The sequence below is a fragment of the Numida meleagris genome, chromosome 11, assembly GCF_002078875.1.
Source record: "Numida meleagris isolate 19003 breed g44 Domestic line chromosome 11, NumMel1.0, whole genome shotgun sequence".
NCBI classification, from domain to species: Eukaryota; Metazoa; Chordata; class Aves; order Galliformes; family Numididae; genus Numida; species Numida meleagris.
The window spans coordinates 8,892,758-8,905,755 of record NC_034419.1 but is presented as its reverse complement, the minus strand read 5'-3'; the positions used below and the strand labels follow the sequence as shown (position 1 = coordinate 8,905,755).

Sequence of the window (12,998 nt, the reverse complement as noted above, 5' to 3'; positions counted from 1 at the left end):
GTCTATGTGAGCCCTGCTCATGTGCTGGTAGTGCTTGCCATGCCATAACACTGCTGTCCCACTGCACCACAGCAACCCGCAGGCACTGCTTCCTTTCTACACAGCATGGCATTCTTACACTGATGGAACAGCACTGTGACAACCAGCTTTTTGCTGCCACGCTCTTCCCTGTGTTTTCCCACCCAACCCTCTATTAACACAGCCCTGGCAGAAGGGTTTGAATCAAAGCACAGCATTAAGTTGCTGCTCGCTGAGCTGTGCAGATGGCAGATCCTCAGCTCGCTCACAGCTGAGACACAGGGGCACCCACAGCCCTGCAGACTTGCTGCCCTCCAGGCGGCCCTTACATCTCAATTAGACCCCAGAATATCAGAAAGAAAACCAAATTTCTCCCTTCATAGCCCAGCAGAGGAGAATTACAGAAGCATCAATAAATCATTATTTCCTCTCTCCTTGCTAATAACATGAGCAAACAGAGGACCTCCTTGGGGCCACCTGCCAATTTCCTTCTGTCCCGCGTGGCACCTCCCTCATTGCCTGCATTTCTCTGCAGATACCACCCCGCTCAGTGCCAGCGTTGTTTAAATGCAGTCACACAGAAGAGCTTGCCCAGTAGCCCAGAATAATCACACCTTTCCGAAAGGCATTTTCCAGACAAACATGTTGGCTGCTGCACCAGCGCAGACAGGCTGAGCCGCGCCGCGTGTGCAAGACCACGCATCCGTGCAAGCAGCCCATGAATGCAGCACAGGCTGCACGCTGAGCCAAGGACACATGGCAGCACCCAAGCAGGGCTGCAGGCTGCACCACCATGTCATGCTCTCACAACACCACGACAGAGGACAGACAAAGTTTTGTCTCCGGTGATGACTCCGTTTTCACACAGCTGCACTGACACTGCTGGTTCTGGGGTGTCATCCCGCTGGTGCACACAGGCACAGGCTGGCTCCCTGCTGCTCACACCAGAGACCAGCACCACCTCTGAGGTCACACGCAGTCCATCCCCAGTCACCGCCCGGCTGTCTGCACGCTGTAATCCTTCCAGATTTAAATGATCACTGCAGTCACTTACAAAAAGCCAGCTGGCCTTTGTTCTACAGCTCCACGGCACAGTGATGTACAGATACGAGTTTCCCCCTTCCGAACCAGGCAGCTCATGCAAAAATAACTGAACTCAGCCCGTTTGGTTTGCTTTTGGAAATTCAGATGCTTTCTCTTCCCCTTTTTGCAGCCCCAGTCAGAACGTTTCAGTCCCTGGGTTGTCAGCCAAGAGACAGGCATTCACTTACTCCCATCGGTACAAGGAAACTATGCCTTGCAGCACTTAAATACACACCATAAAAATGCATTAGGAACAATGGGCAACTGCCCTGGCTGCTGAGCAAAGAGGATGAGCAAGGCCCCTAACCAACCTGCAGCATCTCTGCCGAGCAGTGAGCAAACAAAGACATGGCTGAGCCCTGCTGACAAAGAGCCGGCCCGCAGACAGCCCGTGCGCTCCCGCTGACAGCAGCTGCTTGAGCAGACAGCGTGCACAAATGAGAAATGAGGAGAAAGGAGAGCTGGGGAAAGGGCTTCCGTTGTGTAAATCCTGCTAACACAGGAGCCAGAGCTCCTGGCAAGAGATGTGCTAACCAGGGCAGGGCAGTGCAGGCATGAGCGGCACTCGGAATACACCAAGTCCTATGGGCAGCAGAGGGGTCACAGCCACCAAACTCCAACAGGGCTGCAGCCAGCGCTGGCTCCTCTGGGGAGCAGAGCTCTTAGTGTTACCAGCTCTCCAGGGGACGTCTGTCTGTCTGTCCCAAGTAAATAGCTGGCAGACAGAGGGCCTGGCTTTAAGGTTTGGCTGCTCAGCATCCTTTTGGTACACAGTTTGCAAGACAAGTCAGCATCAGGCACAATCAAGTAATGGTCACTGCATCTGTGCAGGGGGAACCAAAAAAAAATGTACACACACGTATTTTAGAGCTAACATCTATACTGAAAAGGAAACTGCAGATAGTCTCCATACTGTAGAAGGCTCAGGGTTAAGAACAGGGTATACTCACTGCAGTGATGTGCAAGAAGCTATTTGAGGATTCCCGACGTATTAGTAGCCCCAAACCAACATTCTGGATGCCCCTCACTTCTCAGTGAGACTCAGTACAGCTCCCAGCTGACTCGCATGCAGTTATCCTAAGCACATTAAGAAAAATCTACATTCATTACGTTTTTGGTCATGCTTAATTTCGAACTTCCCAGAGTGCTGGAGATGCCCAGGCCAGACTGCACATCTCAGCCCGTATGTGTTTTGATGGAATCAGCAAAAACATGGATGCAAGCTGAAAACCTAACCACAGAAACACCCTTTGCAGCTGATCACGTTTGCTGGCTGTTGCTTAAACAAGGGGTAAAGGTGGAGCCCAGCAGAAACAAGCCTGGGAAGCCATGCACGTCGCTGCCTCCTCCACTGGCATTCAATTGCGGCGCCAGCAAGGATGGAGCGAAGGGAAAAGGAGATCCTTGAGAACTTCTCCTGCTAATGGCATTTCAGCAAACATGCTTACAAAGTCTCTCCAAAGTAGATAACTCCAAAAAAAATCATTTCTGTACGATGCTTCTACTGACGCCCAGAGCCATTTAAAGACTGTGGAGGGTGCAGGTGCAGGACAGCAAGGGAAGAGGCACCAGCAGGGCTGAAATACACAACACAGGCTGCGTTGTCAAGGGGTAGATCATGCTAATTGGCCTCAGAAAAAATTCCCAGGCCTGCCAATGTGCTTATTTGTTAAGAGCTGCTGCTGCAAGCATATTTATTCCTGGTAAAGCGGATGCTTCTGCTGAGACACACAGCAAATTCAGGGAGTCAACACAATTGAGCTATCCTGGGACAATGATAAAGCTAATGTTAACTCTTGCTAAGAGAGAATGAAGACACCATGGAGATCTGCAGCTGCATCTCACATCTAGAACTGCTATGGGCATGATCATAAAGGCAGAGCACAAGCCAAAACAAACAAACAAACAAAAAAAACCAACCACCAGAACTGTAAAGACCCTGTGGCCTTGTGAGTTGCTTTTTGACTGGCAGATGGTGGGGGTGGACAATGCACGATTTCTATGGGCTGCAAACTGAAGACACAGCGACAGTTTCCACGCTGACCTACAAAAGTATCTTGAGAATTGCAAGTTGAGCTGTGTTTATCACTGGAATGAGGCTAGCTTACTGTTATCGCCAAATTCAGCTCAAGAGCAGATACGGGGATTGCTTAAAGTTGTTCCCCCCCCCCCAGAGATTAAAGAGTTCAGCTGGATTTGCTGACACTTCACCCACAGCAAAGCAAGAGGTGGGTCACGGAAGAAAAGCAATTCATTAGCGCCCACACTATCTGCAGGAAAAAAATAGCCTACTGCTCGAGCTGCAAGTTATAATCCCATCTCCTTTTGCAGCTTAGAATGGCACAGGCTCCCCAGAAAACATGAAGAAATTGGACAGGAAGGGACTGTCCTCTTAGGACATCGTGCTAAAGGCAGCAGAACAGCCATAATCTTGTTTTCCTCGCTGCCCAAGGCAGTGAACAAGAGAAACCTAGATTTGTTGGACTGCTCACTTCTCACGTACAAAACTTTCGCCCCAGCTCATTTGCCTTATTACAGCATTGATTTCTCACATCCACCTTTTTGCATGCCCCATTCACCCTCATCAGTTTCCATCTTGCTCAGCAGCGCAAGGACAAATTAAAACGAACATATTCCAGAGAGACTTTCACGCCCACTCAAAGCGAGACAAATCTCAGGGGATAGGAGATGGACAGGGCTGAGCTCAGCCCCATCAGAACAAAGGGGCCCAGCGGAGAATCCTCCAGCGCACAAGATCACCGTGGGGCAGAGAAGGGGTGAAAGCTGCCCCAGAGCCAGCATGGGGCTACAGCAGCACTCGAGGTGTGTGGCTGGGACAGCTCATGGTGGTTCTTTCCCTTTTTTGCCTTCTAAATTCCTACAGGTGGAGCTGACAGCCCTTCCATGCTCATGCAGGGTTCAGAGATGGGATTCTGCAGATCAGGCTGATGGTTGGACCCAATGATCTTGAACATCTTCTCCAACCTAGATGATTCTGTATACCACATGGCCCAGCTGGTAGAGGGTCGGCGTCCCTCTACAACTCAACACAAGACCAACCATTGCCAACAGTGCTTTTGTTGGGAGAATGTTTTGCTCAGACATCAAAATCATATTATTGTGTTTAAAAGCCTCTGAAATGATCAGAGCTCAATATTACCTTGAGATCTTAAACTTCTGATTCAGATCTCAAGAATAAGAAGCTCAAGAATACAGCCAGCTGAAACGTGGTTCATGCACGCAGAAGTCTCAGATGCTGGACCATATCACAAGGGCAAGGCTTCTAGCAGCCCAAGGCCACAGACAAAATTATGCTTCCCAAAAATGGATGGCTTGCTTCCATCCCTGATGTAAAGAACTCTACTGTACAGGCCTTTTAATAATAACTTCACAGTTACTTCAGTGATGCAGTTCCCTCTTGTCATCGAGCTGACAAAGGCATGCTCTAAATCAAGTCCAAAAGCCATTAAAGGGGACACATTTTTTAGTCGAAATCAACAGAGGTGATTCTACTGCAGACAAAACTTTGTTACTTAGAACAACAGCACTTCAGGGGACACAATGTCCCATGGAAGCACCTTCAGCTACAAACACTGACTCTGCAAGGCTCAGGGAGATCCCTAAGCTTATATGTTTAGTAGGTAAAGAACTTCCCCGCTCGTTACTCCTACTTAATGTACTGGGTTTTCATGCAATTATTCCTTACACATGCTAAGAAGGGTAGGCTTCCCTGGTACATGAGTGCTGATGGCATACAGTGAGCCAGAACTCCATCCAAGGACAGCGGTAACCCATCACTGCTCCCCTAGGAACGGGGCTGAAAGGAGGGCACTGCGGCCCCGTGAGACTCAGTGTGACCCACGAACAGGGCCTAACATACCTGATCTTGGATGGTCACATCATGTTACCCCTTCTTTCCTCCGCAAACACACATCCTTTCCGCAGGAACGGATGGAAAAAGGCCATCTGTGAGCAGCCTCATCGGGTGCAGAACTCACTGAGCTCACCCAAAATGGAGCTGTCACCACAGGAGACTGCAAGGCCACCGAGGTTTGCATTTGTCTGCTTGGCGGGGAGCTTCGGCTTGATCTCTTCAGGCAGCCATCTGTTTTTTCCAGGAGCACACTCGTTGTGGCACACAGACACTGCACTGAACTCAACTGACAGAGAGTCCCCAACCTTGAAAATCCGTCAACAGCAATTTGGATCTCCTGTTTGTGGCATGGGGCTGAGCACAGGCCTGCAGGGCAGGACAGGCAGAGCTGGGCGACATCGAGCAAACACGAGGCCAGGACAGCACTCAGGACCCTTCCACCCCTCCTCCCCCAAAGGAGGGTCACTGTTTTAGAGGCCTTACCACACCTTCATCCCTTCATTTTTAGCTAATACAAGACAAGCTCAGGAGCTGGGGCTTGCTCTCAGATTTTTGTCTTGCAATGCACTATCTCACTTGTACTGGAAAAAAAAACAAACAAACCAAGAAATAATTAATAGCTATTATTTAGAAGAGATCTAATCTGAACGTGGAACTGGTGATTTAGCAAGACATGATCCACAGCCTGGAAATATCTAGCACACACTGACAGCTTTCTCTTTTTTCAAATTAAACCTCCTGAGCAGCCGAACAAACCCCAGTATCAGTGCACGTTGGCGTTTCCAGGTCGCAGGCACAGAAGCCAGCGTCTCACAGACTGCTTCACACACACGAGCTTCAGCTGAGCAGTCTGTGCAGGAAGGCATGGCGTGTAAGACCCCATCTAGCCACAACAAAAGGCAACAACCCACACCCAAGAAGCTGCCTGCTGCACACCTGAAGCCTTGCTCCCCCACACTCCTCTCCCCAGCGAGGCCGTGGGCCTCAAACCCTTCATGCCTCCCTCAGTGGGAGCTGCTCTGCGGCACAGAACTAACTGTCTTCTACACGAAGCCGGGCACTGGGGCCCAGCAATACGCAGGCACCACTCCTCTCTGCCGCAGGGCACGGACCAAGCTGCTCCTTGCACATTTGGGAGCACTCCAGCATCCATCCCGTTCAATCATTCCTAGCAGGCCTTGTGGCACAGCTGTGTGATCCCCAGCACACAGCCGGACTTGAAAGTGGCTCCTTCCCTTCAGATGTAAGCACAAGCTAGCTGCAAATGCAACAAAGCAATCTGCACACACAGGCTCAGCAACAGAGCAACAAGCGTGAGCTGCAGCCTATCTCCTAACCCACCTGCACACAGAGCTCCATCAGAATCCATGGCTTATAACATTTTGGTTGTAGCATTGACCACGAAGGGCATGAGCATCTGATAAGTTTAATTTTCTTACAGACTATCTAATGCTACAGTTGCACATGAAGGCTGCTGGCTCTTCTTTCCTTATGAAATTCTCTCCCTGCTGGAATTTATCATCTTTCCAAGGCCCGGACTGGCAGCTCGTGCTGCATGCATAATCTTGAAAGGGGATGACAAAGTTTAACTCCTTTGTGAGGGAGTGTAACTGGGATGTTCTTAAAAATGCAGTTTATTTTTACATACATCTGAGCTATACAAGTACAGGAAGAAAAAGAGGAGGTTGTTTCTGTTCCAAAGAGCTCTCTTAATGACCTTAACAGAGAGATTCAGCTGTTTTCAATGTTTCAGCTACTGAGAGATGTAAATACTGTTTACAAGGGATTTGACTTTCCCCACAGGAATTAATGTGCCCCAGACCTTGCAGGGAATCTTCTTAGGTCAGCCAACAATCATGATACTGTCTGCTCCCATCAAAGCCTTTCCTGGCGTGCACTGAGCACAGAGGTTACTATTCTACAGCAAGGACAGCCCCTCACCCATCTGTATGTTGTTTTTCCACAGTCATTCACACCAGCACATTTTCCTCCAAGGAAAAGCAATACAAACTCCTTTTTCCTGCTTGTCAGTGCTCTTTCCTTCCCCATGGGCTAACAGCGAGATCGGTCATCTCCAATCAGCATTTACCAAATTTCAGCGTTGACGTTCCTCCCGCAAATGTGGCGACAGGAAGGATGTCTGTATTTTCTGTCCACGAGGCTCAGCCCTTTTGAACAGACCCTGCAATGGGTTTAAAGTCTGCACCCTAAAGGAGAGCCACAGGGGCACCCCAGAGCCTGCCAGGGCCACCACGAGCAGTGGGACCAACAGGCACAGATCTGTTCAGATGTGGGAGTTCAGGCCCCAAATTATTTTTATCTGATACAACAGCACTTAATTATTTTTAATCAAAGTATCTTGAAGGAGAAGAACAGATCCTCATGGTCCCCCGAAGATACCTGACCAAGCAAAAACAAAAGCTGAAGACCGTTAGTGCATTTCTACTTTAATCGTTCAGAGCTGTGAAAGATTGCACAACTTCTGGCTAAGATGTCCAACCTTTAGCTGCAGTAATTAGAAATGGTTAATTTCCCCTGACTGCGCCATTTAGTCTCAAGAATGAAACTTCATCTCAAAGCATTAGCAGCTCTGCTACGATAGTATCTCTGTTACTGCAGCAGCCTGGAGAAAAATGCCTCATTCTTTCAACTCCTTACATGCATTGAGAAGCGCAGTCTCAGCTGCAAAGCACTACCAGCTGCTTATTCTCCAAAATAAAACTTTATTTTTAGTCTAAGTGCTTATTCAGGATCTGTGCAAGCACTCTGAATAAGCTCTCACGCCCATTACAAGCTGTGGCAGATCTGGAGCTGATGGCACATGGTGATTCGGGCCACAGCCCACACCCGTCTTCTGCTCACGTTCTGACCCATCCCACGTCAACACCAGCTCCAGGACGTGCTGCTGAACTGATCCGTTTGCTACCCTGGTAGAAAAGCAGCCACGTTAGTCCAGAGCGTGTGTCAGTACTACAAAATGCATCAGGATGAAGGGGCTTCCTGCAAGCTAAGGGAGCTCACGCTTCACTCCTTCCCAAAACCCTCTCCTCTCTTCAGCTGAGGGTTGAAACACCATCCCTGTGCCTATCCAACCAGGATTACCTGTGCTGTGCCTCCATGCATTTGCTTATGCTGCAGGAGAATTCTAAGTTGTTGCTAGGCTGCGTGAAGCAGTCTTATTTTTATCACATGCCTGTTTGTTCCTGCAGAAAAAGATAGAGCAACCAGAGGCATCCTTAAAGTGCTCGCTGTGCTCTCAGCCGTGTCCATGTTCTCACCAGAACGGTCAGAGCTACCATTCCCCTCCTCACCAAGCAATGTTAACACCTCTGCTGACATGGGGAACACAGCCTGAGCCAGTGCAGCCTGAAGACAGCGCAAACCTGCAAATCAGAAGGAAGCTGACGCTCCCAGCAGTGGGTGGCACCAGGAAAGCAGCCCCGTGCTCTCCCCGAGCATCACTGCGAGGGCTCAGAGCTGCTGCCAGCGCTCACCTGGAACGTGACGCACTGCTGACAGCCATGCCTTGCTTTACAATGGTGACTCCTGTTGGCCACTCGCTCGCCTTGCTAATCAGGAGCTGAGTTTTCCCTGTTGCGATTGCGGTGGAACTCACTGCCTTGCAAAGGACTGTTACTAATTGGTACCAGTGCCCTTTTAAAGCTGAGGCTGGTCAGGAGGCTGACACTCAGTGGATGGCCACAAGCCAGCTCAGACAGAGGATGCTCTCTCCCGAGCAGGGCCTCACTGCCATGCAGGTTGACTTCAGCTCGTCAGAATCACGCAGCTGGAGCACCACCAGCTGCAGGACAGCAGCTTGGGTCCCACTGCCTCATGCACCACTAGGAGAGTTCTGGCTCCAGAAACTTCACCACCAAATGAAGATGAGAGGCTGCAGGAAAGGCTCATCCGTTTCCTGCCACCAGCTCCAAGAGCACTGGGGAAGCTGCAGCTGAACCCTGAGCGTTACAGGGTTGTGAGCAGCTCTACTTCAGCGCCAGTGGGTGACCAACAGACTGTTGGGGTCACCCACAGCAGATGGCAAGTGACCCCCGAGCACTTTGGGGCTACAGCAAAACACAACATGAACGACAAACACAAGTTCAAAAGCAAAATGCTTTTCCTGGAAGATTTTGAAACCAGAGCGAGCACGGCGGGGCGGTGCAGGAGGGCTGCTCCAGAAAGCTGCAGGGGAGAAGGCTGCTGCCTACCAGCAGGCGTCACATCGTGCCCGACGGGCACCGGAGCGGGGGCTGCAAGAGCAGCAGCCTGGAGCAGTGCCACCGTGGGGCTTTAAACCCAACGTTTTAATGAGGTCTTTGCCCTGTAACTGAACAGCGCCTGTAAACTGCTTAAGGGCTTACTCAGACACAAGCTGTGCCCCCTGGCAGCAGAACGAGCCGCTGCCCTGGGCCCGTCCGCTCGGCCCGCTGCCACCGCCCGCACAGCGCGCACCCACGCCGGGCGGCATCACCGCGTGAGCACCACCTCAGCGGCACCACGGGCACGCGGAGCCGGAGCGTTCCGTTACCGCACCCACCCCGGCGCCGACACGCCCGCGTGCAACACGCGCGTAGATCCCCGCGCCCGGACGCACAGTCCTCCGCACGCCGCGACCGCGTCACCCCCCCGGGGCCCGCCGCTCCCGGCCCACCTGCAGCCGCTGGAGGTAGGAGGCCGGCGCGTAGCCCGTCTCCCCGGAGCCGGCCCGCGTGACGAGCCACCAGTGCTGGTTGCTGCGCTCCAGCAGCAGGAACGTCTCCCCGGCGGCGAACGGCAGCGAGTTGGGCTCGGCCGAGCGGAAGCTGTACAGGGCCCGGTACATCACTGCAGCACCGCTACGCTCCGCGCCGCTCGCCCGTGCCGCCGCGCCGAGACACGCCCCCTTGCGTCACCGCGCCGACGCGCCCCCCTTTGCCACGCCCCATTCGTCGGGCCACGCCCCCGACTAGACCACGCCCCTCGCCGTGCTTCGCCGCAGCGCCCTCTGTCGGCGTGGCGGGGAACTGCTGGGAGCGGGGACGTTGTGCGGCGCTGGGGGTCGTGGGGATGCAGGGTACACAAACGTGGGCGCTGGGAGGTGGGGGTGCGGGGCTGCAAGATGCGGGGCTGCAGACACGTGCAGGGGATGTGGAGCACGGGGGGGTGTGGGGCTGCAGGTACAGGGGTACAGATGTGCCACAGCGGGGGCTGCAGGGATGTGAGAACGCTGCGAGGAAGCGAGGATGCGGGATTTGGGGGTGCAGGGATGCGGGGCTGCCAAGGGGTAGGGATGAAAACGGAGTTTGCCGTGTACAGGGATGTGGAGAGGCAGGAACTCGAGATGCAGAGTTGTGGGGTTGCAGGGATGTGGGGATACAGGGAGTGGGATGCAGGGATGCAATTTGCAGCTCTCAGCGTGCGAGATGCAGGGCGCTAAGTGCAAGGCTGCAAAACGAAAGACGCAGGTTGCAAGATTCGGTATGAGAGCGCAGAGTGCAAGGAGCAGAGTGCAGGGTGCAGTGCTCCCCGCCGGGCTCCTGCTCAGCAGAGGGCACCAATGCCCCGCGAATGGCCGCGGCTGCGCTGCAGCTCTCTGTGCCGCCGTGCTGTGCTCTGCTCTTTCCTTCTGGCACCCACAAGTGTCCGTCTGCGGGGCGATGCTCTGCTCCTCGTGCTCAGAGGTGGGGGGTATTGACGACAGCGGGGAAGCAGCACCTCGCCGATGGGGCGGGGCTCTGGCCCCTAAAGGACATATGTCCTTGTCCCCGTGGGGCGTGCAGGCACTCATGCCAGGAGCAGGGGTGGTGGGAAGAGGCTGGTGCCAGTGCAGGGAGCAGAAAAAACGGGGATTGGTGCTTGGAACAGAAACGGGTTTGTGTTTCCGCTGAGATTAGCTTGTATCCCAGGGTGAGGTTTCCTTGCTCTGCACAATGTCAAATGTGTTTTCTGAGTGCGTCCAGGAGGGCTCGGTGTCCCATATGGCACTACCCCCACGGTGCATAGCACAGCACCCCACGGGTTGGGCACGGGATGGACCTATCAGCATGTAGACCCTGTGCCACCAACCCAAGGGGCAGTAGCGAGCGTGTTAGGGTGGCCAGGTCTACTTCTCCCCTAGGTAGGAGCATGAGGATTTGTCCACATGGCAAGCACAGCTGGAGCAGGTGTTGGGTGACGGTAGCCAAACCACAATGCAGGGGGTGAGGATGAGCCCCTATGCCTGTGGTGTGTGAGGGGCAATGAGTGCTCAGAGCTCACCACGAGCAGCTGCTGATTAGGAAATGGCTCTTAATTACAAGCTGCATGTAATTTATCTTGGCCTGGGTGGGGAGACTGCGTCATGTGTGGGTGACTTCTGAAGGCGAACTTCAGACCTCAGATAACGGCACCTCCATCCATTGCCCTCAAAACCCAACACCACAGCCCCGTGCTGCAGGGTCTGAAGGCGACGAGCTCGTTTCCCCACGGGCTATGCTACATCCTTGCACATCCAGCCCCCCTGGAGGCCATCACCAGCTCCCAGGCCCCGCATGGTGTGGGGCTGCAGTGGGGCCGCAGCAGTACCCAGTGACCCCGCATTGTACGATGCCAGTGATAGGAAGCATTACACAATAGCCCTCATATGATTGAGGCACAGCGGTGCCAGCGCTGTGTACACTTATATAATCCCGCACTGCCCGCTCGTCAACAGGTTGCAAAACAGCACTGTGATCGATCCTGCTACTTTTAGGCGTGCAAATATTATTGTGCAGAAGAGAGCCCTCTCTGGGTGAAAAGTCAGAGGGGCTCTGGAACTGAGCAGCAGGCAAGGCCGTGACATGGCCCGGGCTGGGGTGCAGGAATGTAGCAGCAGTGCCTCTGCGCTACCCGGGTGTCACGGCAGCATGCACCCCGATCTGGGGAGGTACGGCCGCCAGCTCCTCCAGCAGCTGGGAGAGACAGCAATGCAGAGCTGTGCTGCCTCCTGGGCTCAGCTTAGTGCAAGGCATGCATGGCGCCTATGGACAGCCTGGCCCAGGCCCAGAGCCCCTCCTTCGGCGCGGGGAAGGAACATCCAGCTGCTGTCAACAGCTGCAGTTCCTAGAAACGGCCGAGACAGAGGGGAGGGTGGGGGGAGCCTCGTGGCCTGCTCTGCGTGGAGGAACAACAACAGCCCTGTGGAGCTGCGCCCAAGGAGGGGAAGCGGCTGTGGGACAAGGCCTGAGGCCTAGCTGGAGCTGGCGGGGGGCACGGCTGGGGGCAGCCCACGGCAGGGTGCTTGGCGTGCTATGGGCTCTGCATGCCACGAGCTGGGGAGGCCACAGGCACACCCTCATTTCCATACAATTCAGGGAAGGCAGCTCCATCCCAGAGCACTGCTCCCTGTCCCCTTGCTTTGTCATCGCCCAGTTACATAAACTCCAACCCAGCTCTGTTAGAAACCACACCTAGATGCTGCAGGTCCCCCTGCTCGGGCTCCCCAGCGCAGCTCAAGGTCCTGTGCCCACCACTGGAGGAGTGCGTTCCTTCTCCATCCAGGCAGCCCGTGGGGATTCCCTGCAGCCTGTCCCAGATCTGGGGCTCAAGGTGACCCATTGCCATGAGGAGTGCTCCCTACATTGTGCAGGGCACAGCAGGGGCCCTGCTCCGAGCACTGCTGCCTGCAAGGCCCCACAAAGCCACTGCATGAGTCGGGAATTGAGGAGCTTGGTGAGGCCAGCAGGAAAAGTGTGCCCCTCAAACATCAGGAAGAAGTGGGGGGAAGCAGAGCTGGGGGAGCTAAGAGCACCCAAGCAGCAGGGGACATGCACCCAATGTTGCCTTGCTCCAGGGAGTTCTGCAACCTGCATGCAACCCTGTGCCCAGAGTCCCACGGGAGCCCCACTTCACGTAACCGCCTTTCTACGAACACGAGGAACTGCTCCGAGGAATCTGCACAGAGCAGCACGGAAGAAAAACAGCCCCACTCTTGAACTTTGTGGGATAATATTTCATTCAGAGGGACACGCTGTCCCAGTTACCCCCATGTTAACCCTTGAGGATACTCAAGGGCTTAAATCAA

General features: G+C 53.7%; 1 protein-coding gene across 1 annotated transcript in view; it reads right to left on the bottom strand.

The window, feature by feature from the left end:
- NCKIPSD (NCK interacting protein with SH3 domain) overlaps positions 1 to 9,896 on the bottom strand; it is a 35,090-nt gene extending 25,194 nt beyond the window's left edge. The window contains exon 1 of the mRNA XM_021409472.1: positions 9,630 to 9,896. Within this exon, the coding sequence (XP_021265147.1) occupies positions 9,630 to 9,800 (171 nt within the window). The 5' untranslated portion in view covers positions 9,801 to 9,896. The remainder of the gene's footprint in view (positions 1 to 9,629) is intronic.